Below are 22,657 nucleotides of genomic sequence, written 5' to 3'. Positions count from 1 at the left end.
TCTACAAAATCTAAAATTTTGTTTGCAGTCATCTGCTCCTTAATTTATACTAAAAATGTGTAACATCGTTTTTAGATTACGATTTATTGTTGTCGTAAAAATGCACTAACACCACTCTTAAGTTACTTACTTCGCGAGTGGTCAGATTTAGTCTCCGGCCGAGCTACATTGTGGAAAGAGCCCCCCCCCCCTCGCCCATTCGGTTTCAGTCTAGTTAGAACAAGATAAAGTCTATGTATTTGTATATTGGGAAAGTTTCAGAACTCTGTCTTACCGTAGGAAAAGGCATAATTGGCTCTGTCAGAAAAGGCGGAAGAGTAATGTGGCCTTATAAGGCTCGCGAACTCCAGGTTGGTCACAAATGCAATAGGTACAGGGGCACGTGCCCGTTATTCCACTCAGCCCCCCGCCTCCTCCTTTAAGCGTTTGAGAGACTGCGATCACATTTTTGTGAGTGGCGGGGGGGTTTTTATCTCTAATGGGAGGAAGGACAAATGTTGGCGCCCGACTGCCCAGTATCGATAGTTATCAATAGACGGGTGAATCAAAATCAGTTGGTTATATGACGTCGCCGCCCACCAAGTTTGGAGAAAAACTTTGCGGGGTAAGGGGAGGCCTATTTTACTTCCTTGTAGAACTTAACTTTATCCAGTATACTTTTTGGATGGTTTTATGTGATGGTGGAAACTTTTTTCTTCTTCTCTTTCCACAGTCGTGTTCGCCTTGCACTATCAGCAGAACAGACCAGTAATATAAAAGAAAGGTGTGTGGGTAGCATATACAGTTGTCCTAGCAATGGCCAACGAAGACGTACAACAGACTGCGCACATAGATTTCTGAGGTTAAACTAGAAGATACATGCAGTTAAATTTGACACATTCGAGACAATTAAAAGCCACTGTCATAAATACTAACACAGGTACCCAATTGTCGTTATTAGTCGTAATGAATCTGGTTTCATTCTTGCTTTTCGGTACATACGAAAGTTTTTTTTTGTTTATGACTACTAATATTTAAAATCTATATGTGCGGCACCATCGTTCACCTTGTTATCTATATGAAAAATGTACCATCAAAGGATTTACCAGTTGTTACGTGTTAGACTAGGCATGGGGTTTGGTTTAAAAATTGGATGGCTTAAGGCTTTTAACTCGTAGCTTTCACTAATCTACACACTCTACAAATCACTATTGCAACCACTTATTCTTCTGTTTCACTAGTCGTTGTTTAGTAGCGGCGTCTAACAATCGAGATTCTTCAGCTTCCGTACTCACATCCTTGCCGTCTGGCTACCATCTCACAACTAACACATGGCTCAGGACCCAAGGTATTAACCAATATGACAGAAGCATAAACTTCTGAGGTGGTAGTAACATTAGTGCCACTTAATACAGGGTCCCGAAATTGAAAAGAGAGTACAATTGGCCCTCTCGAAATCTGCATTTACTATTCCATTTGATAGGGATACCTAATTAATTTTGAGAGTCAGACATATGAAATTTAATACAGCTCGCCCAAATTGTGCATTAAATACTGTTGCGCATTTAACAATTGAAAATATTGTTATATTTGTAACAATTAGAAGCATTCAGAATGCAAACATCTGAGAAAGCATGTGGAAACTGCCATGTATTTCGGTATAGGTTACGCCTTTTCAATCTTGTTTCTGTTTGACTGAATCAGTACTGATGTCATATAAAATGTTTTTTCTTCTTCAAAAAACACGAAAATTCTATGATTTCTTTTTCCACTTACAGAACCAATGGGTGACAGTGGTATAGAAAATACTGAGGGAATGCAGCTGGCATTTCTTCTGAGATATTCCGACGAATGCAGTTGGTCAGTACCTAAATATTTTTTTATGTGAGTGTGTGTGCGCGCGCCCTGTGCAGTAGCGTATGTCAGTTTCCTCCTGTCGTGCTTATTTTGACTTATGTCAGTGCTCCTTAAACATTTTTCGGACAACACAACAGGTTACATGGCAATAACGCTCTAAACTTGTATTCGAGAGGTGATTGGTTCAAATCTCGGAGGAAACACCAGCTATCCTGGCTGACCATTATCGTGATTTTCTCTGTTCCTCCGAGGAAATTCCGGGGCAGAACTATGACCGTTTCCTTCCACACCCTCTCCACGTTTCCGTAGATTTCTTGCCATATCTCACTCTTCTGATGTTCCTGTTCCCAGTGAAATGGCGCTAATATGGTTCGTGCCTACGTCATGTTACCTACTTTTTTTCCCCCTTGGCACTACAGCCCCAGTGGACCTAGGCCTACCTCCATGAACTTCTCCGTTCACTTCGGTTTTTCTAGATCTTACACCTTCAGTAGGACTCCTTGGGGGGGGTGATCAGCTCCTCGCAAGGCCTCTACCTATACACAAACACAGAAAAACGCACACACACAAACTAAACATCCATGCGCTGGATGGGATTCGGACCCACGGTCCCGGTTTCCAAGCGAGCGAAGACAGTTCATGCCTTAGACCGCTCGGCTACCGTGACCGGCAGTGTATAAGAATAATATATAAGAATTCGGTTCGTACCTCACAGGAAACAGATCCGAACCCACGATCCCGGCTTCCAAGCGAGCGAAGACAGTGCGTGCCTTAGACCGCTCAACTACTGTGACCGGCAGTGTATAAGAATAATATATAAGAATTCAGTTCATACCTCACAGGAAACAGATCCGAACCCACGATCCCGGTTTCCAAGCGAGCGAAGACTGTACATGCCTTAGACCGCTCGGCTACCGTGACCGGCAGTGTTACCTACTAGGCATGAAAAAGTAAACTTGTTCCTGTGCATAACTAATTAAGCACTGCGTCATGACAACGTATGAGTGAGTGGATGTATAGATCCACATTTTCTTGACCTCGGCATTAGCTGGAGGTAAGTGATCAGCTTCACGCCCCTGCCGGTTTACCCCCAGGGAAAGAGCCCCCCGGTACCCATTGGATAGGAGGTTGGGTTGATCCCAGATTTCACTGTTGTTAGGTATGCAGTAACCAATAATTGTGTACCGAGAAACAGTGGCTTTACTTACAATGTCAGTTGTATACGAGAAAGTGTGTGCGCCCAGGTTTGTCTTGAAAACCTCAATTAGAAGGATTTCAAGGGACACAAATTTTCTACGCTCACCTTCGTGTATTTATGCTATTAGAAACATTCTCTTGTCATAAATATGTTTGTGAGCAGTTTGAATACAAGACGCAAGAACTGAACGCATAATTATTTGCATCTAATTAGCAGTTTTTTGTTTTTCTTCTTCTTCCACCCCCCCTCCAGATGGTTCCCAAAGTGAAACCAGCGAGTTGCGTGCTTCGCGAATAGTTACGGAAGCGAGATATGTAGTCCCACGCTGTTCGTCTGTTAATTGTACCAGGGTCGGCTGCCACTCCCCGCGTCGCGTCCGTAGTGAATATTTATTATCTGGTAGGGGCAATTTAGACGTCGGCGGGAAATAAAAGGCCTGCAATGGAATTTCTTTCTCTCGGTTAAGAAAAGGATTAACATTGTTCTGGAATGCTGATCGAAGCATTTACCTACAGTTCTGGCAACTTTGCCGAAGATAAGGACGGCGTAATAGCCAATGATGGCTTTTAGATTAAGAGGAACAGCGTCATGGAAACTTTCGCAGTTGCGTTTTCTTCTCAGAGAAATGTCTATGTCCATTTTGAGACTGTCTACCTTTCTCAAGGAAAGAAAGTAGTCTTATGAGATCACCATCTTGTATGTATGCCCTTTCAACTTTCGAACTTTTTGACGGATTTTCACAAAACTTGACTTGGTTTGAATATTATGCCATCGGAAGCCACCCAATTTTGTACGCTTTAATTCCTGCATTCAGTAATAACAACAATATGGCGGTCGTTCTAACGTGTGGAGTGGCAATGACAGTGTCATGGTAATTCTTTATATAATATAAATAAACAACATGGCGGCCGTGGGAAAATTTACTTTGGCTCTTGGTTTGACGGGAACAAATAATAAACCAGCGTAGTTCGTCATGTGAAATTTGCCCATCACAGACGTACCTGTACATTATGTATGAAGTATTATTTGTTGATAAGTTAAGATTTAAAGTAGACAGAATCTGTAAGTATTTTTTATTGCTAGTGGGGTGGGACTATGTCCCTTGTACTGCGGCCACTTCTGGCCTATTGTACCAGCCTCAGATGGCAGGTGAGGGTGATTGTGGAGCAACTGGTGGAATGGAGATTGGCAGGGGAAACCGAAGTACTCGGAGAAAACCTGCCCCAGCGCCACTTTGTCCACCACAAATCCCACTTGACCAGACCCTGGGATCGAACACGGGCCGCCGCGGTGGGAAGCCAGCAACTAACCGCTTGAGCTATGGCGCGGCCTGAATCTGTATTTAAGTATGCTAATAAGATTTCCCCTCCCCCAAAATAATAATTACAACAGAAATCAATTCCTGCATTTAAGTGCTAGCTAAGGTATAGCTTTACCTTACCTTAAATTTATTGCGTGCTAGCTGAAGAGCCCATAGGCCAATCAGAAAGTGAACACAAGTGAAAGAAATAAACACACACACAAAGTACAAAATATGCAATTTATAATATCTCAGTAATGATGATAATAAAATAATAATATAAAAAATCAAAGTTATAAAGTTATAATTTTAGGTGATGATAAATATAATAACAAGAATTCATTCATTCATCAGTAATCTGTCAAGACGACAGGTCCACAGTCTCTTCCAAAACAGTTCCTCCACTTGATGCGATCTAGAGCTTTCTCCTTCAAATGAGAATATCCTCTTCTGTCCCCAAGGTCATCCAGCATCTTCTTACGTCTTCTTCCTCGTCTTCTGGTCACTTCTATCCGCCCCTCTATCTTTCCTTCAATAACTTCTTTTAGAAGGCAGTTACCGCGTAAAATATGACCAATCCAATTAGCCTTCCGTTTTAAAATCAAGTAATAGTTTAGAGGTGAGGACGCAAAATAAATGCATTGACAAGGATACAATATACAATGTACATAGGATTAGAATCAGTTTAGTTCCGAATCTCTTGTTAATTTTTCGATCCCTTGTTCTCTTGATTGTCCATCTGGCGGTCTGTATTATTATTATTATTATTATCATCATCATGGCTGTGATGATTAAATTACAATGCAGTATCTTCTAAATCCGGGAAATTTTCGAAGTTTCAGAGGTTCGAAGTTAATGAAAATGTCAACCTAATAATAGGCCATTTGAGTGCTCTTAGATTTCCTCTTGTCTTCTGTTTCTTTCTTTCCTTCGCTGAATTTACACAGATGCGTAGCACTGGAGATTTAAGACTGTATCAAGAAGGGGGCGGGGGTGGGATTAATTTACGTGAAGCAATTTGCGCTTCAGGTAAATTTACGCGACTGTCAATAGCCCCGTACTCTCTCTATAAACGAACGTTCCCGCTCGGGTCAGCTAATGGCCCCTGTGACTGAGCTGAAACATGGTGTGAAATTCAACACTTGATTGCACTTTCGTCTCTTTCCTTCTATTTCGCTTCCATCTCTCAGTTCCTCAGCTTTTCAGGCGTCGTAGTTGGAATGATTGTCCGATATTACGTTTGATCTCGTCGCCTCTCTCGGACTGAAGTGTCCGAACATCACTTATAGGCAGATCAGTTGTAACAAAGAATTATGATTGTCGATTGCGCCATAGCTCAAGTGGTTAGTCGCTGGCTTCCCAACCGCGGCGGCCCGGGTTCGATCCCTGGGTCTGCTCAAGTGGTATTTGTGGTGGACAAAGTGGCGCTGGGGCAAGTTTTCTCCGAGTACTTCGGTTTCCCCTGCCAATCTTCATTCCACCAATTGCTCCACAATCACCCTCACTTATCATCTGGGGCTGGTACAATAGGCCAGAAGTGGCCGCAGTACAAGGGACTTAGTCCCACCCCACTAGCAATAAAGAAAATTATTGTCGATTGTCCGAAAGAGTAATCTTAAAAATTGCGTCACACTTTCGCAACGCATCTTCGAGCAAACTTTCGGCTTACTTTATAATTATGACACACTGATATCTGCAACAAGAAAAGCTCAAAGTTTATGCGAAGAATCAGACAAACCCTAAACACTCTGATACGGCGTGTTCTTGAAAGTCACTGTGCTCTTAGAAAAGTGTTGGAAGTGATGTCCACGAGCGTTTATACAGAGTACAGGGTCCGGAATAGCTCAGTCAATATAGCGACGGGTTATGGGATTGGACGACTGAGGGTAGATTCCCGGGGGGGGGGAAGAGATTTTTCTCTTCCGCACAGCGTCAAGATCGGCTCTGGGGCCCACCCAATCTCCTATTCAGTGGGTACCCGGGGCTAAAGTGGCCGGGGCGTTAAGCTGACCACTCACCTGCATCTACTGTCGAGGTCAATATGGTGGAGCTATTCCTCCACTCCCTCATACGTCTTCGAGGCCTTGTGCTTATTATTTAAGAACAGGAACAACTTTACCTTTTGTACGTCGCAGACTACATACATAGCATTTTGTTCAGCCCTGCTTTGTCAACTCATAATCCTGTGTTTCTTCTTCCTTGGTACATTTCTGCTTCTCTTAAGCCGATTAATTAGAGGTTTAGAATGTGTGGAGCTATACCTGCACTCTTGTATACGTTATCGTGGTGTATTGCTATTGTGCAAATAAGGACAACTTCGCTAATTTATTCTTAATATTTTATTTAATCCTCGCCTTTGTTGTTTGTTTGACTCCTGGTTTCTAAAACGTCTGTTAACTTTTTCTTTGAAATATAATGTTTTTGGCCTATTACAAGGCATTTAACTGTAGTTATAAAATTCCCCACGTGGTCCATGTTCCATCAGTCATGGGTTTCCCCATGCACTTAGACCAGTTATTGGTCCATTGTGCGTCCCCCCTTTAATTTCTACTGTCGCCATACCCTACCGGTATCGGTGCGTGTTATCAGCCCCGCTCAACCAACGAGGTCGGCCGTCGGTACTTGATATTTCCCCCATCTACCAGAGGCATTGGAAACTACTTGGGCGAGAAATGGTTGCAGAGGTCTCCTAGAGACATGAGGATCTTTTACGTGCCGTAAATCCACGACCTCCGCCGGGTTTGAACCCGCGTACCTTGAGTCATGAGGTGGGAACGTTACCCCTAGACTACGGAGGCCGCTTGTCTGCAGTACTTACTGGATGGGTGACCGGAAAGGCTGTAGAGCCTTCTGAACCCTAGGAATCGTACCGTACTTAACCCTTGCGACGTAGATAGCTTAACGGGAAGTATAAGCTGCAGGCGCTCCCCGCTGGCGAGAAGCGGAAGTGGGTCAATGCAACAGCGGGAAATTCGAACGGAACGGAAATGTTAATGCAGCCCGGGTCCTTGCTAGTGGTAGCTTCTGGAAGTTATGCATCACTATGATCGGTAATAATGTCCCATTTCTAGCTTGACATCTGTTGGAAGGCCATTTAACGACATCATATCAACGAATTATTTTAAGTGACGTCGCTGCTAATGCTGATTCGAGGAGCTGGAAGATCAGACGATGTCTATTTATGGAATACTTAGATTTCTGTTTGAATTGATAAATTATTTAATAACGTTCTATAAACTGTTGAGGTTATATGCCTAACGACCACAGCAAATTAAGAAAGACGTTATATCAAGCAGACTTGGAGTTTACGTTTCAAGGGAACAGGAATATTTCGGACAACTTTCAGGCTTCAGCTCTGCTGCTTTGAGATGCAAGACAAATGAGATCGCTTTACGATACCTGACATGAACCCCCTGCTTGGAAGTAGGTGCCCGGGAATGTTGAGTTGAATATTCATATAGGCCCTAACTTATCCTTCCTTATTCTCGTGAGCTTCACGCTTTGCTCGTCTTATCCTCACTGACAGATCTCCTGGCGTTCACTGAATAGAACGCCAGGTACAGACCCGGCTTGGGGTGGTGTCACTCTCAGGAAGCCTGTGGGGCCTAGGTTTGCCNTTATTCTCGTGAGCTTCACGCTTTGCTCGTCTTATCCTCACTGACATCTCCTGGCGTTCACTGAATAGAACGCCAGGTACAGACCCGTCTTGGGGTGGTGTCACTCTCAGGAAGCCTATGGGGCCTGGGTTTGTCTTCTAAGGAGAGACAGGCACACATCACCTTCCCTATGCCCTATCGTGTGAAGCAGAAGACTATGGACAGATCACCATGAAACCTAATGTGTTGGTTGCTCTGCATATTGTTGCATGAGATTATCGTATCGTCGTTAACTTTTAAATCCTTAAGCATTATGCTACAAGCCGGAAGGTCGTGGGTTCGATTCCCGATGAGGTAATTGGATTTTTCAATTGACCTAATCATTCCACTCGCACTATGGCCCTGGGGTTGACTCAGCCTATAAGAGATTTGAGTACCAGGAATCTTCCTGGGGGTAAAGGGCGGCCGACGCGTAAGGCTGACAAATTCGTCGCAATCTGTGAGCAGATTGTCTAAAAAATATGAGAGCCTCGACGTCTCACAACCCTATGGGCCTCCACGACCTGTTACAGGGACAGCTTTATTTATTTATTTTACCGTCGAATGATACCAATGGCTGTACGAACTTCAGAGGTGAGGGTGATGCAGATCCATAGAGCATAGCACATCGGTGTAACGAAGGTACTAGGTTCGAATCCTTTGTGATTCTCAGAGCGGTGGCTATGAACAGTGCTGTTGCATATAACGCCGTGTAGCTCGGTACAAGTTCACCGACGGTTCGAACACCGCCATCAGGGTCTATGAAGGAGCCAAACAGGCCTGAGGCATCCCTGTATATTTCCCGCCATACTGCGGGGGATAGCGCAGTCGGTATGGTGACTGGCTATGGTGTGGACGACCAAGGAGTCGGAGTTCGAGTCCCAGTAAGGGCAAGAATTTTCACTTGTCCATGTTGTCCGGACCTCCTTTTGGGCTCAGCCAGCCTCCTATCCAATTGGTACATGGGGCTCTTTCTCCGGAGTTAAAGCGGCCGGGGCGTGAAGCTAACCACTCACGTCCATCTATTGCCAAGGTCAAGAAAACGCAGGTCTATACACCCACTCCCCTGTAGGCTTTCATAGAGTACTGCTTAATTAGGTAGGCACAAGGACGTCTTTACCTTGCTCCTGTCACGTCATCTTGTTTAGGTACTGTTGTTCAGCACCTAACTTCATTATCTGTAATTCGGACATTAATTTTCTGCAGAAACACTGCTGTAGCCCTCCCCCGTACTCGTAGAATGAAATCTGCGAAGCAGCCCACCTACACTGCTACGTCATCAAGGCCAGCAAGTGGAATACTGGACACGTGCGCTTCGGGTTTCTCTTTCCTGTAAGATAATCCTATCAGCCATTACGTCATGTGTTGAGGAACGCAGATTGTGCGAGGAAAATAGCGTTCGTTGTATTGGTTCACAGAACTTTCTACAGGAGCTGCGAGCTGTTCACTGTTCGGCCATATCAGCTGGGCTGTCTCTCGAAGTGGGGGTGACTACGCTGTGTTAACTGCGAAATTATTTCCCACGTGCCGCGTCGGTTAATAAATTAATGAATGTATTTGCATAATTCTAATTAGAAGAGGTGGGCAGGTCATGTAGCACGAATGGGGGAGACGAATGCGTATAGGATATTGGTGGGAAAGCCAGAAGGAAAGTGACCACAAGGAAGACCAAGGCGTAGGTGGGTGGACAATATTAGAATGGATCTTAGAGAGATATGATGGGATGGTATGGATGGATAGATCTGGCTCAGGAGAGGGCTCTTGTGAACACGGTGACGAACCTTCGGGTTCCATAAAATGCTGGGAAATTCTTGAGTAGCTGCAGAATTGGCGGCTCCTCAAGAAGGGCTCAGCTCCACGAATAAGTAAGTAAGTAAGTAAGTATTTGCATAGTTCTGGAGCAGGGATCGTGCAGCCCGCATAGCGACTGGTTACGAAGCTGGACGGCCTCGAGGTCGGGATTCGAGTCCCGGTAGGGGCAAGATTTTTCTCCTATCTACGTCGTTCCAGACTTGTTGTGAGGTCCTATCCTATGTGTACCAGGAGCAAAGAGGCAGGGGCGTGTAGGTGAACACTCACCTCCAACTAGTACCGAGGTCAACAATACGTGGATTAATACATCGACGCCCTCAATACGCCTTCATGGCGTAATGCTTAATTAGTTAAGCATAAGGACAGCCCTACTTTTTGTCCTTTACTGTATTTGTCTAGTCGTGTACAATAAGGTCGCATTTAGCGAGAATCTCACTTTATACGCAAAGTTTTAAATAATTAATAAATAATTAATAATAATTAATAATAAATAATTAATTTAATAATTAATAATTATGTGCAAATTTCTTTTATAACTTGCTTATTGAACAACTGGCAGAGTCACTTAAACCACGGAAGTGCCGTTAGGTATGTTACTATACCAGAATGAATAGGATCGTCAGTGCTGTAGTCAGAAGTCTGTCTCTAGGACATTGCGTGACGTCACCGCATACCAAACGTACGGCACAGGCCCGGTGAATAGGCAGTCTCACACAACTCGCTTCGTCAGTGACCGTCAGTGACAGACTGCACACAGTTCTTACAGAGGCCCAATACGAAGGTCGTTCAGAACTCGAGATGCCCAACAAAACTAACTGAATGAGATGAAATAAATATTTCGTATCGTGACGTTTAGTGATACCATGAATCGTGTTTGAAAAGTTTAATGACACGTTTCTGTGTGTTTCGCCCCGTATATAAAGGTATGAAAGTGAATGAACTTGTTCTACTTAATTTGCGTGTCTTGTTGCTGACTGTTCAGGGCGTGCCTGACGAACAGGCTACTACGTCGTATTTACATCACAGGAAGAAGGCCTGAAGGAATTGCAAAGAGTGTAAACCCGTGTTCGTACTGTTGCTTGTGCTAGTTTTCTTATCATGACGCGATCAAATCGTCCCCATTTCAAAATGTAACATTTCAGTCGAAAGTCTTATACATCACTCTCTATATCACTTGATAGAAATGCTGAAGTCACAAATCCCGGATTGTAGACAGATGGGTGAACACACGGATAGACAGACAGCGGCTAGGTAAACACATAACATTTTAAGATTACAATCTTCTGAGATGTGACGCTGTGCAATTTTGTAGGATAATCTACTTCACACATACCCTGTAGATGAAGGCAGCAGGTCCTTCCGCAACACTGGTATTTACCTACCAAACTACACGGCGCTATATCCCAGTACCATATATACGTGAATTGTGGGCCTTATTATTTTGTAGGGTGGGACTAAGTCCCTTGTACTGCGGCCACTTCTAGCCTATTGTACTAGCCCCGGATGATAGGTGATGAGTGTGGAGCAGTCGGTGGAATGAAAATTGGCAGAGGAAACCGAAGTACTCGAAGAAAACCTGCCCCAGCGCCACTTTGTCCACCACAAATCCCACTTAACCAGACCCAGAATCGAAACCGGACCGCCGCCGTGGGCAGCCAGCGACTAACCGCTTGAGCTATGGCGCGGCCTATTGTGAGCTTCATACAGCGGTTATCTTTATCGTACGGGGAGAATTGCCCATTGATCACTCATTAAATGAAAGCGTGCTGGCTCTCAAAGCCATTCCATGTACAGTGGCCAGCCCCTGCCTAAACGAGCCCTTCATAACGTACTTCAAGTCTAGTATCGCATGGAGAGGTCTTGCCAGAAGTAATTAACATAATTATACAAGAACCGAATTCTCTCTTCTGTGATCCCAGTAGCTGTCGTAGTTGTCGGCAAGTCAAGGGACACTCCTGTTTGTTATCGGTACAGAAATACGCTGAGCACGCCAGCGTTTTTTTCCAGATGTAGCATAAAGAAGTCAAAACAATGGCTCAATTACAGTTCTAAATGTAATAAAGTTATTTTATTTTAAACTCGGGATTACGGGGGTTCTGGACTCTGCCCATCGTCCGTCATTGATGTATGAAGATAACCTCAAATTCAACGTTGAAGACAGCTCAACAGTTCCGTCACTATATCGAAAGAATGAAACAGATTCTAATAGGGGCTAAAGTCCACAGACACGGGTTTAAAGCCTACTTTGCTGATTTCGAGAAAAATTGCCTTGTGCTACCACCACCTTGCTATATTTTTGTGTGCGTGTCTATATGTATGAACGCCTGAACCGATCTTTATGAAAATCTGCATCTATATTATGCCACGTGAATCCATCTCAACAGCATTCCTACCATCAGTGACACCAACATTACAGCCTCCCATATTGTTGAGTTAATTATCTTACAAACTTAACATTAATGCCTGAACCTATCGTCATGAAACTAGCTATGGAAACCATACCATACTGGGGCACCTTCAAGAATGTATCTCATAAGTACCTCCTTTTGATAATACCAAGACACAGGCAGCGCAAAATCGTGTAGAAGCGAATAGTCATTTGATGGATATAATACCCATTAAAATCCTTTAATGGATCTGTTTTAAATATACTGTGAAAAATTGAACTATCAAAATACAGTGAACATGTATTAACATTTTCATACCACTGAAAGACCAGGTCTTCACTATTGCAAACCATTTAATTAAATATTTATGGAACTGCGTACTTTATAATACCTGTTACCACGGAGCTGATGTAATCTGATTTACATAGAATGCCACATGGCCATGCAAGAAGCCGTCAAGTCGTGGGTAAGTAAGCGCAAGACAGTTTCTTAGCCGGTCACGGTAGCCGAGCGGTCTGAGGCATGCACTGTCTTCGCTCGCTTGGAAACCGGGATCGTGGGTTCGGATCTGTTTCCTGTGAGGTACGAACTGAATTCTTATATATTATTCTTATACACTGCCGGTCACAGTAGCCGAGCGGTCTAAGGCATGTACTGTCTTCGCTCCCTTGGAAACCGGGATCGTGGGTTCGAATCCCACTCAGGGCATGGATGTTTAGTTTGTGTGTGCGTTTTTCTGTGTTTGTGTACAGGTAGAGACCTTGAGACGAGCTGATCACCCGCCCAAGGAGTCCTATTAAATGTGTAAGATCTAGGAAAACCGAAGTGAACGGAGAAGTTCATGGAGGTAGGCCTAGGCCCACTGGGGCTGTAGTGCCAAGGGGGGAAAAAAAGGGCCGGAAAATGTTGAAAACATGACTAATAGTTGCGTATCATCACAATCGCAACTTGTATTCCGGAGCGCAAACTGAGAGTCGAACCGAGGACATGTTTCTGCGTAGTCGGTCCCTTGCATTTACAGGGATATCGCCGCTAGAAAGTTTGCAGTCAGGAAGGAAATTAGCATGTTCAGGGTCTGAAAAAGAAAATAGGCTCTTCTCTTAGTTTGTTTCCAGCAGCAAGCACTTGCAGCAACCCATATTTACTGATTGTTTCTTGCTGACCTTCAGTTGAGCGTCTAATGACGCTTGTGACCTCTTGTCTTGTGTCTGAAAACGTAAAAATCAAAATATGCTAAATTATAATTTTGCCTGTATTTTTGTATGGGCGTGAAACTTGATCTCTGACGTTAATTGAAGTGTTTAGACTGAAGGTATTTTGAGAACAGGGTGCTGAGGAAAATATATGGACCCAAGAGGGATGAAATAATAAGAAACTAGAAAAAACTGCACAATGAGGAGCTTCCTAACTTTTACTCTTCGTCAGACATAATTAGACTTATCAAATGAGATGGATAGGGAAGGTAGAAGGCATGGGAGAGAATAGCAATTCATACAGGGTTTGATGGGAAAGAGATCAGTAGGATACCCAGAAGTAAGTGGCAGGATGATATTAACATGGATCGTACAGAACTATGATGGGAGTGAATGAACTAGATGCATGTGGCTCAGGATAGGGACCAGCTAAGGGCTCTTGTGAACACGGTAAGGTAAGGTAAATTGTCCCTGTGCTTAATTAATTAAGCTCTAAGCCATGAAGGCGTATGGGGGAGTGGATGTATGGATCCACATTTTTCTCAACCTCGGCACTAGTTAGAGGTGAGCAGTCAGCTTCACGTACCAGCCGCTTTACCCCCGGGGAAATATCCCTTGGTAACATTGGATATGAGGCTGGGTGGGCCCCAGGTCTGGTCTGGACGACGTGGAGAAGACAAAATTCTTGGCCCTACCGGGACTCGAACTCCCACACCTCGGTCGTACAGCCCGTAGCCAGTCGCTATACCGACTAAGGTATCCCTGTTGCTCGTAATGCACAAAAAAAAAATTGTGATGATATTAAAGATAAATGCTGAATTAACTAAGCACCACACCATGGAGGCGTATGGGGGGAGTAGTATTCTAAACCTCGGCGTTGGACGGAAGTTAGGGCAGTAGGTTCCGTATAAAGAAATACAAGGGTTAACAGAGGTTGTGACAAGTCACTGGTAAACGAGAAATTGACGTAGTGCAACTTGGCCTCAAAAGTGATGTGGTGACATCTCGGATAAACGGCTGAAGAGACGTCATCTACTGCCTTTATATCGGCGGTTGAGTATACATTTCCGTGGAAACAAAAATGCGAATTTAATGCAGCAAAGATCTGACAATTTATGTTGAAATATTATGAAGCAGTTTGGAAAATCATCTTTAAGATATGTCAGAGGTATAGTAGACTGTGAAAACGTGAACTGGATGAAACTAAAACACACAGCCCAATTGTGGGGTTTATTATTACTGTGCTGGAAGGCGAAGGTTGCAATACCACGGAGTTTCACGACCTCGTTTGTATTTTCACTATAGGGACAGTGACTATGTAATGTAAGATTTGAGGTTTTCATGGCGGTGACTATGAAGAATGCCGTCTCCTGGGATGTGGCGCCGTGTAGATATTGTGTAAACCGACGTTCATCCGAAACGTCGGTTTACACAATATCTACACTGCGCCACAATCCAGAAGACGGCATTCTTGAGTGAGTACGTAGTTAGTTAGTTAGTTATTGGAGAGGGTGGGTTTCCCCATGCAATTAGACCTGTATTGGTCCATTGTGCTTCCCTCTATGATATTCTACCAGTCTCTATACCCTACCGATATTAGTGTGTACCATACGTCCCGACCGAGCCAGCGAGTTCAGCCTCTACTGGCTTGGCGGTATCTATAATGCTTCCCCCATCTATCAGAGGTGTTAGAGACTACTTGTTGGGCGGGAAACGTCCTTGAATTTGACTCGGTGATCTCCTTAGGAGATATGAGGTTTTTTATGTGCCGTAAAGCTACGACACGGGACCCACGGCTTAAAGTCCCTCCCGGAGGACTTGCTCCCTGAATTTTTCCGCCCTTAAAAATTCCACGACCTCCGCCGGGTATTTGAACCCGCGTACTACGAGTCATGAGGTGGGAACGTTACCTCTAGACTACGGAGGCCGCTCAGGGAGTACGTAAGTTCTCACTTAATTTATTTATTTATTTATTCTGCATCTTTAGCTGTCCCTGTTGGCCTGTTCCAATTAGAATCCGTAAGCAACATTCACTATGCAGGATCAGGCGGTAGTGACTGAGTGGAGGAGGCGCGACCTCGTCCAAATAGTCAAGAAAAACTAATCACTCCCACCTTTTATGGACCCCAAAGGTTCATTACCATGTTCACAATATCCCACCACAGAGCGAAATGAATCCAGTCTACACCGCCTCACCCTATTCCTTTAAGCCCCCATATCACCACTAAATAACTATAATGTACCTATTAAATGCGATGTTGCGCAGGAATTCCGGAACCATGTGCACTGGACACTCACGCAGTGACGTCACTGGGGCCAACTCCTCCCCCTCCTCTCGCGTTAGCTGCGTGTTACTACGAAGCAGCCAGACAGTCAGAAGGTGCTTGGAGTTGGAGCGAGCCTGTAGTGTTCCGTTACGTCGCGCCACAGCTAACTGCGTCGCAACATTTCGCGATGTGTTGTGTGCCTCATAACAGGATCTTAACACTGAGAGTCTGTAATTAGAACGAACGACTGTGGATTAGTTTCTCGATACGGTTTTATCATACAGCTATTACGTCACCAAATCACATGATTTAGACCGAACCAGCTCAAGTGATAAAGTGAAGTGAACTTGGGTATGTGTGAAACACCTGTGAAAGGGGGCGTGTTTGTCTCGTGCTGCTTTGAATCTCCTGACACTTCTTTCGGTGTTTAGGCTTCACTTCTTCAGGCAACCATGATGGAGCCTCCGCTTTCGGAGTTGGATGCAGGGTTCGAGCCCCAGCAACGGGCTCGCTCGAACACGTGGCCTTTACCGCGGCCAGACAATTTTGTGGACATCAAGGAAGAGCCGGGTATAAAATGCCCTGGCGGAGTGGTGTTACCCTGTGGGGGTGTGATGGGCCCCGAGGGAACCCTACCGGGGGCTCTACAACTGCCGGCCGCTGCTAAGAAGAACTCTAGCCGACGCAACGCATGGGGGAACTTGTCTTATGCTGATCTCATAACGCAGGCCATCCAGTCCGCGCCCGAAAAGCGCCTCACCTTGTCCCAAATTTACGAGTGGATGGTCCAGAATGTGCCCTACTTCAAGGATAAAGGGGACAGCAACAGCTCTGCCGGTTGGAAGGTAGGCAGTGACAACGAATTTGGCTTGTACGTTTTTACCGACGGATATTGCATCGTACATTGATTCGCCAGTGAGCCGAAACGCACGTTACAGTCGATATAAAGGGTTAAATTGGGCAGTGGTGGTGATCAATTCCAGCATTACCTTCGGAGAAACTGAGGAAAACTATAAAAAGAATTAATCGGTACAGTCTTATGATATTTGAGGTTTTTGTTGCAGTGACTATGAAGATTGCTTTCTTCTGAAATTCGCGGAACCTGTTGCCTCCATTTTCAGAGTAGGTGAAGGTTGAGGCATCAGTTTCTTCCGGAATTGCTGTGTCCTTACCCCCAGATCACACGGCGTCACATTTCACACGACAGGCGTGTCTTCTGACCAGGTCCCCAGGGCCGTTGGTTTAGTAATGCATTATGTGGTTAATTATATTTTATTCGCCGTTTCATCGCGTTAGTCCAGTGCACTATAAAATGATACGTGAAGACAATTATGTGTGGTCAAGTAGGGCAGAATTGAGAGTGAAGTGGCGATGTGGAGTAGTCAGTTTCCCAGCCGTAATTCGAACTGTCGACCCTCAAAGTAAAAACCAGGCGCTTACCAGAGCTCCAGCGTGCGCTGTTACGAATAATATTATTTGTTTTTGTAAATATTTACCATGTACTGCTACAAGATGGCAGTGATAACGATGATAATATGAGTAATATGTAATTAATTCCATGGTTCAGCACAGTGTTCACAAGAGCCTGATATAATTCATATTTTCTTTCTACTTTGATGAAATGAAAAAAACAGAAGTAAAATGGCGACTCGCGTGCATAGTTTTAGTCTCCGTAACATTAGCAGAAGAATGTCCCATTTTATGTGTAATAGGAAAGTCTTACTGCATTTAAAAGTTACACATGAAACTTTTCCAAGTTCTGTAATAAGTCAAATGTGGCTAGCGTATAATTCAACCAGTATTAGAATTTGGACAAGTAACCTTGAGAAAGAATTTTAGGTTAGTATGGCTTATTACGTACGTCATTTCATACTTAAAAATCTTCGTTGTTGACATGTTTATTATTTTTTTTACCGGTAATCACATGTCTTCCTTCTTTATTTCAATTTCGTCATTGTTTATCGAATATTTTTATTGTTGACATAAACTCCTTCATTTCTGACTTAAATTTATTTGGTTCTGATATACGTGTATACGTAAATTTTTCAATTTATTTACTCAAAATTTGTACTTAAAAGCCTGAATTGTTGGTTTAGATTTTGTATGCTTCACTCGCAGTTAGTGTAGATCAGTGAAGGTCGCAGTGCTAGGGCCAGTTTTATGGCTCACGGCTCATACTCTTACAGTTCGTTGTAAACTTGAAATCTCTTGGCGCCGAAAGTGTTAAAAATCTCGCCTATTAAGGCAAGGGCACAGCAAGGAAACTGGCAACCGCAACTCCGTTTCCTCAATTTACCCTGCTCCATTCAGTAACATGTGTTCAACTCAGGCTGAAAACAGTTCTCGGAAATTGCGGTTGCGTTGCGGTTGTCAGTTTCCTTGCTGTACCCTCGGCCTTACGGGCGATGTGCCTCCACACCGAAAAGCACGACGCGATGTCTTCATACTAGTATATTGTAACATAGTGCAAATCTTCTACATAGAAACTGGACGGAATTCATCGGCGTTCTGTACACGCACACTAGTTTATAATTTTCTTGATTGGGGTGGAGCTGCTAGTGGGGTTAGAACAAACCCTGATATATTTTGCCACGTCAAAAAATTCGAATGTCAAGATTACAACAGTCATACAGTATTTAAACTGCACTTGGGCTTACATTGATGGGAAGACACACAGTCGAGTTGGGCATGTTTTTAATTGGTAAAGAACGACATTCAAGTAAAACTGCCCCGATTTTTACAGCGAATTTTGGCTTTTAAAGAAAGAACTCCGCATGCTAAAGCCTCTTAGGAAAGATTTCACGATTCTGTGGATAGATTTGAAGCTATGCGGCAGAGGATTTGCGACTCTAAAGTTTATCCAAAGTAGTCTTGTTATTATTTGCCAGGTGTTGTAACTATATTGTCACGCGTCTTGGTTACGTGGCTAATAATGGGTTCCGGATTAGATGAATCGATTTATTGGATATTTACCACGCGGAACTACAATTAGTTGTAACACAAACTTACTGTAACTGTAACACTTCATAACTTCGAACAGTGATAACTCCACATAAGCTAAAGACTTCCGACTTCCTCTTCCTCCTCCTCTTGTCGCATTCTGTCTCCTGTATCTCCAGTAATCTTCTAGTAATCCTCTTGAGGTAGTTCTTGGCGTACCCAATAGAGGACACAGAGTCGAACATTTGATTTCTCTGTTGCCATGGAAACGTCCTTTCGTTGCTGTGAGAACAATGTTTACCCAGCNTATTTACCACGCGGAACTACAATTAGTTGTAACACAATCTTACTGTAACACTTCATAACTTCGAACAGTGATAACTCCACATAAGCTAAAGACTTCCGACTTCCGTCTTCCTCTTCCTCCTCCTCCTCCTCCTCCTCCTCCTCCTGTTTCATTCTGTCTCCTGTATCTCCAGTAATCTTCTAGTAAACCTCTTGAGGTAGATCTTGGCGTACCCAACGGAGGACACAGAGTCGAACATTTGATTTCTCTGTTGTCATGGAAACGTCCCTTCGTTGCTGTGAGAACAATGTTTACGCAGTCGTTGTAACGTAAACCTGTTTCTGTATACATTGCTTAGGGATCCGTGCCTTCAGTAGTTGCTCTGTTGTCGCGTTTATTGAGACCTTCGCTACTAAGTAACCGAAGTTCCATTGTTGACCGCGTTACACGGTTTTTTCTGGTTCGATATCTTAATGCTTTGAGCAACCTGCCACAGCCTGCACGTTTCAAACTCCATTTGGAGGACGTGTGTTGTTAATTATACAATTATTCATGAGCACACGGCGTTGTTCATATGGGATTGGTGCCAATATCCAATTTTTATAAATCAGTTTCATTATGCAGAACACTTATGATAGAATCCACATATCCTCTGTAAATACTGCCCATATTTGGACCTGAGTTAAGGCGCTAAACAGACGTAAAAGCATAATCGAAATCGATTAATTGTCGCCTTCTCTAACTTCTTGTTCCTAGTCTCTTATGTAATTTGTTTACTTTTGTATGACTGCATGTGTCTGTGTGTTTATGCTTGCGCCAAAACAATTGTGGCATGCAGTTAACTTGTAAAATACATGTTAGCACTAAGAACGTTTTAAAAACTGGGCCAGAGTGGGGGTATATTTGCCCGACCTGTGCGCAGAACAGAAATCTACACTTACATAATTCCGTACCTGAGCCGCGCGTCCTTCTGTCCGTCGCAGTATTAAGTGTGAGAAATCCGTGTCTTAAACAAACATGACGTAACACACAACGTCATTACATTCGTATATTCGTCTTGTGGGTGAAATAGATAACCGCGATGCATATTTTAAAGTGAATTTGCGTCTTGTGGTACAGGTGCCTTCCCGATTAATATTTTAAAGCGTAGCGGCAGTAACAGATGGAATTTGGTAAGAAGGTAAAGCTGCCCTTGTAACAGGCCGTGGAGGCCTATAGGGTTGCGAGGCGTCGAGTCACCCATATTTTCAAAACAATGGGCTCACAGATGTCTGTGAGGTGTCAGTCTTACGCGCCGGCCGTCCTTTACCCCCAGGAAGATTATTGGCATTGATTTGTGTTTGAGGCTGAGTCGACCACAAGGCCATAGTGCGGCTGGAAGGATTAGGTCAATTGAAAAAATACAGTGGTTTCATCGGGAATCGAACCCGCGACCTTCCTACTTGTGGCATAGTGCCTCAACCAACTACGCTACCGCGTGTCTGAGATGGAAGAAATAATTCAGGAAATGTTCTTATATTATTCAGTTCGAATACGTCTGGCTGGGCACCAGTGCTCATTATATACCCTATAGACAGCTTAGAACAATGTTATATGCCAGTGTTGTTCAGTTATGAAATGTGGTCGTTTACTCTCAGATGGGACACAGATTGCAGGTGTCTGGCAACAGATTGATGGAAGAAGCGTAAAACCGAAGATACTTATAGCTGTCCAGTGCTTAGCAAGTTTGCTTTGTATTCGAGAGGCCCTGCGTTCACGTCAAGGTCTGAAAAACTGGATAATCAGGCAGAAATTTCGTGATTTGTTCCTCCAGATGAATGGCGGGTTAGTATCGGAAATTAAGCCCCATCCATTGCAGTTCGCTATTCACCCTGCCATTGCACGCTATAACGAAACTAACTACATGCAGCTGAGCCCTTCTTGAGGAGAAGCCAAATCTGCAGCTACTCAAGAAATTCCGAACATTTTATGGAACCCGAAAGTTCTTTACCGTGTTCACAAGAACCTTCCAGTAGTTCCTATGCTGAGCCATATCAATCCAGCCCATACCACCCTATCATATCTCTTTAAGATCCATTTTAATATTATCCACCCACCTACGTCTTGTGGTCTCTTTCCTTCTGGTTTTCCCATCAATATCCTAAATTTATTCCTCTTCTCCCCAGTTCTTGTTACCCGCTCTGCCCATTAATCCTTCATGACTTGATCATCCTAATTATACTTGGGGGCTATGCTTTATTTATTTACTCACTGCCAGTCTCCCCTACTTTTGCCACCACCAGAGAGTGGTCATTGTCGCAATCTGCTGCCCAGAACGATCGGACATCAGGTACACTTGAATGCCGTCTATTATCAGAATATAGTCAATTTGATTATGAGTCTTTCCATCAGGAGATGCCCCAAGTAAATTTATGAATGGTATGATGCGGGTACATTGTACTTTTGGCAGTAAGATTTTTGATGTGGCAAAGTTTATTACTCTAACTCCAGTATCGTTACCAATTTCATGCAAACTCTCCTTCCCAGTTGTTGGTGTAAAAATGTCTTCCCTGTCTGCTTTGGCATTGAAATCTCCTTGTGGTATTTAGGGAATTTATCGAATACACGTTCAAGTTCCTCGCAGAAGATGCCCTTCCTGTCATCAGTTTTATTGTTTGTTGGACATGAATATTCAGAACAATGACATCACAACAGCGCCCTCTTATATTCAGTGATTCAGTATTGAGGGGGTGGGTTTCCCCATGCACCGCGACTGATAGTCTATTGTACATCCCCATTTTAATTTCTACCGTCTCCATCCCCTACCGATACTGGTGCTCGCTATCAGCCCCTTTCTGCCAGCAAGGTTTCTGCTCTCTACTTGGCAGTGGTATCTAATAGTTAGTCCCTTTCTGTCAGAGAGGTCGTCCCTCCTCTGGCAGAGGTACCTAATACTTTAGCCCCTTTCTGCCAGCAAGGTTTCTGCCCTCTACTTGTCAGTGGTATCTAATAGTCCTTTTCTGCTAGCGAGTTAGTCCCTCCTCTGGCAGTGGTACCTAATACTTTAGCCCCTTTCTGCCAGCGAGGTTTCTACCCTCTGCTTGGCAGTGGTATCTAATAGCTAGTCCCTTTCTGTCAGCGAGTTAGTCCCTCTGGCAGTGGTACCGAATTCTTTAGCCCCTTTCTGTCAGCGAGTTAGTCCCTCCTCTGGCAGTAGTACCTAATACTTCCCCATCTATCGGAGGCATTTGAAACTATTTGGGCTGGAAACTTTTTGGCCTAATTTAGCTCAGAGGTCTCCTAGAGACATGAGGATCTTTTACGTGCCGTAAATCTCCGACACGGGACCCACGGCTTAAAGTCCCTCCCGGAGGACTTGTTCCCTGAATTTTTCCGCCCTTAAAAATTCCACGACCTCCGCCGGGTTTGAACCCGCGTACCTTGAGTCATGAGGTGGGAACGATACCCCTAGACTACGGAGGCCGCCGCTCTCTTATCTTAGTGTTATGTGTGACCTCCTCCGACTAACAAACTCTACCTTCTTAACTGTTGATATGATTGTCTTACGTACAAACAAATCTGCACCTAATTCATGATTTTCATTCCCCTTTCCATAGAAAAATGTATATTCGCCTGCTGGTTCGGTGCCACCTCTGTCCCATCTGACCCCCTGTACTCCCGCTAAATCTAACTTACATTTGTGTTATTTCTTTCGCAACTGTCATGAGTGAACCTGCCTTATATAGACTTCTTACATTCCACGTAGCAAACATGATGTTCATTTTCTTTAGCTTAGATCGTTTATCCAAAGAATCTGTTCAAGA

At 43.9% G+C, this 22,657-nt stretch overlaps 1 protein-coding gene across 2 annotated transcripts in view; it reads left to right on the top strand.

The window, feature by feature from the left end:
- The first annotated feature begins 15,702 nt into the window (after positions 1 to 15,702).
- Positions 15,703 to 22,657, top strand: part of LOC111867211 (forkhead box protein O) — a 323,346-nt gene continuing 316,391 nt past the window's right edge. Inside the window, exon 1 of one of the 2 annotated variants that reach the window (XM_033752592.1) lies at positions 15,703 to 16,473. In XM_033752592.1, coding sequence (XP_033608483.1) covers positions 16,081 to 16,473 — 393 coding nt within the window. In that variant the 5' untranslated portion in view covers positions 15,703 to 16,080. The remainder of the gene's footprint in view (positions 16,474 to 22,657) is intronic. The other variant, XM_023856842.2, reaches the window with a different exon arrangement.

Source organism: Cryptotermes secundus, unplaced genomic scaffold, assembly GCF_002891405.2.
Source record: "Cryptotermes secundus unplaced genomic scaffold, Csec_1.0 scaffold565, whole genome shotgun sequence".
NCBI classification, from domain to species: domain Eukaryota; kingdom Metazoa; phylum Arthropoda; class Insecta; order Blattodea; family Kalotermitidae; genus Cryptotermes; species Cryptotermes secundus.
This window is presented reverse-complemented; position numbering and strand designations above follow the sequence as displayed.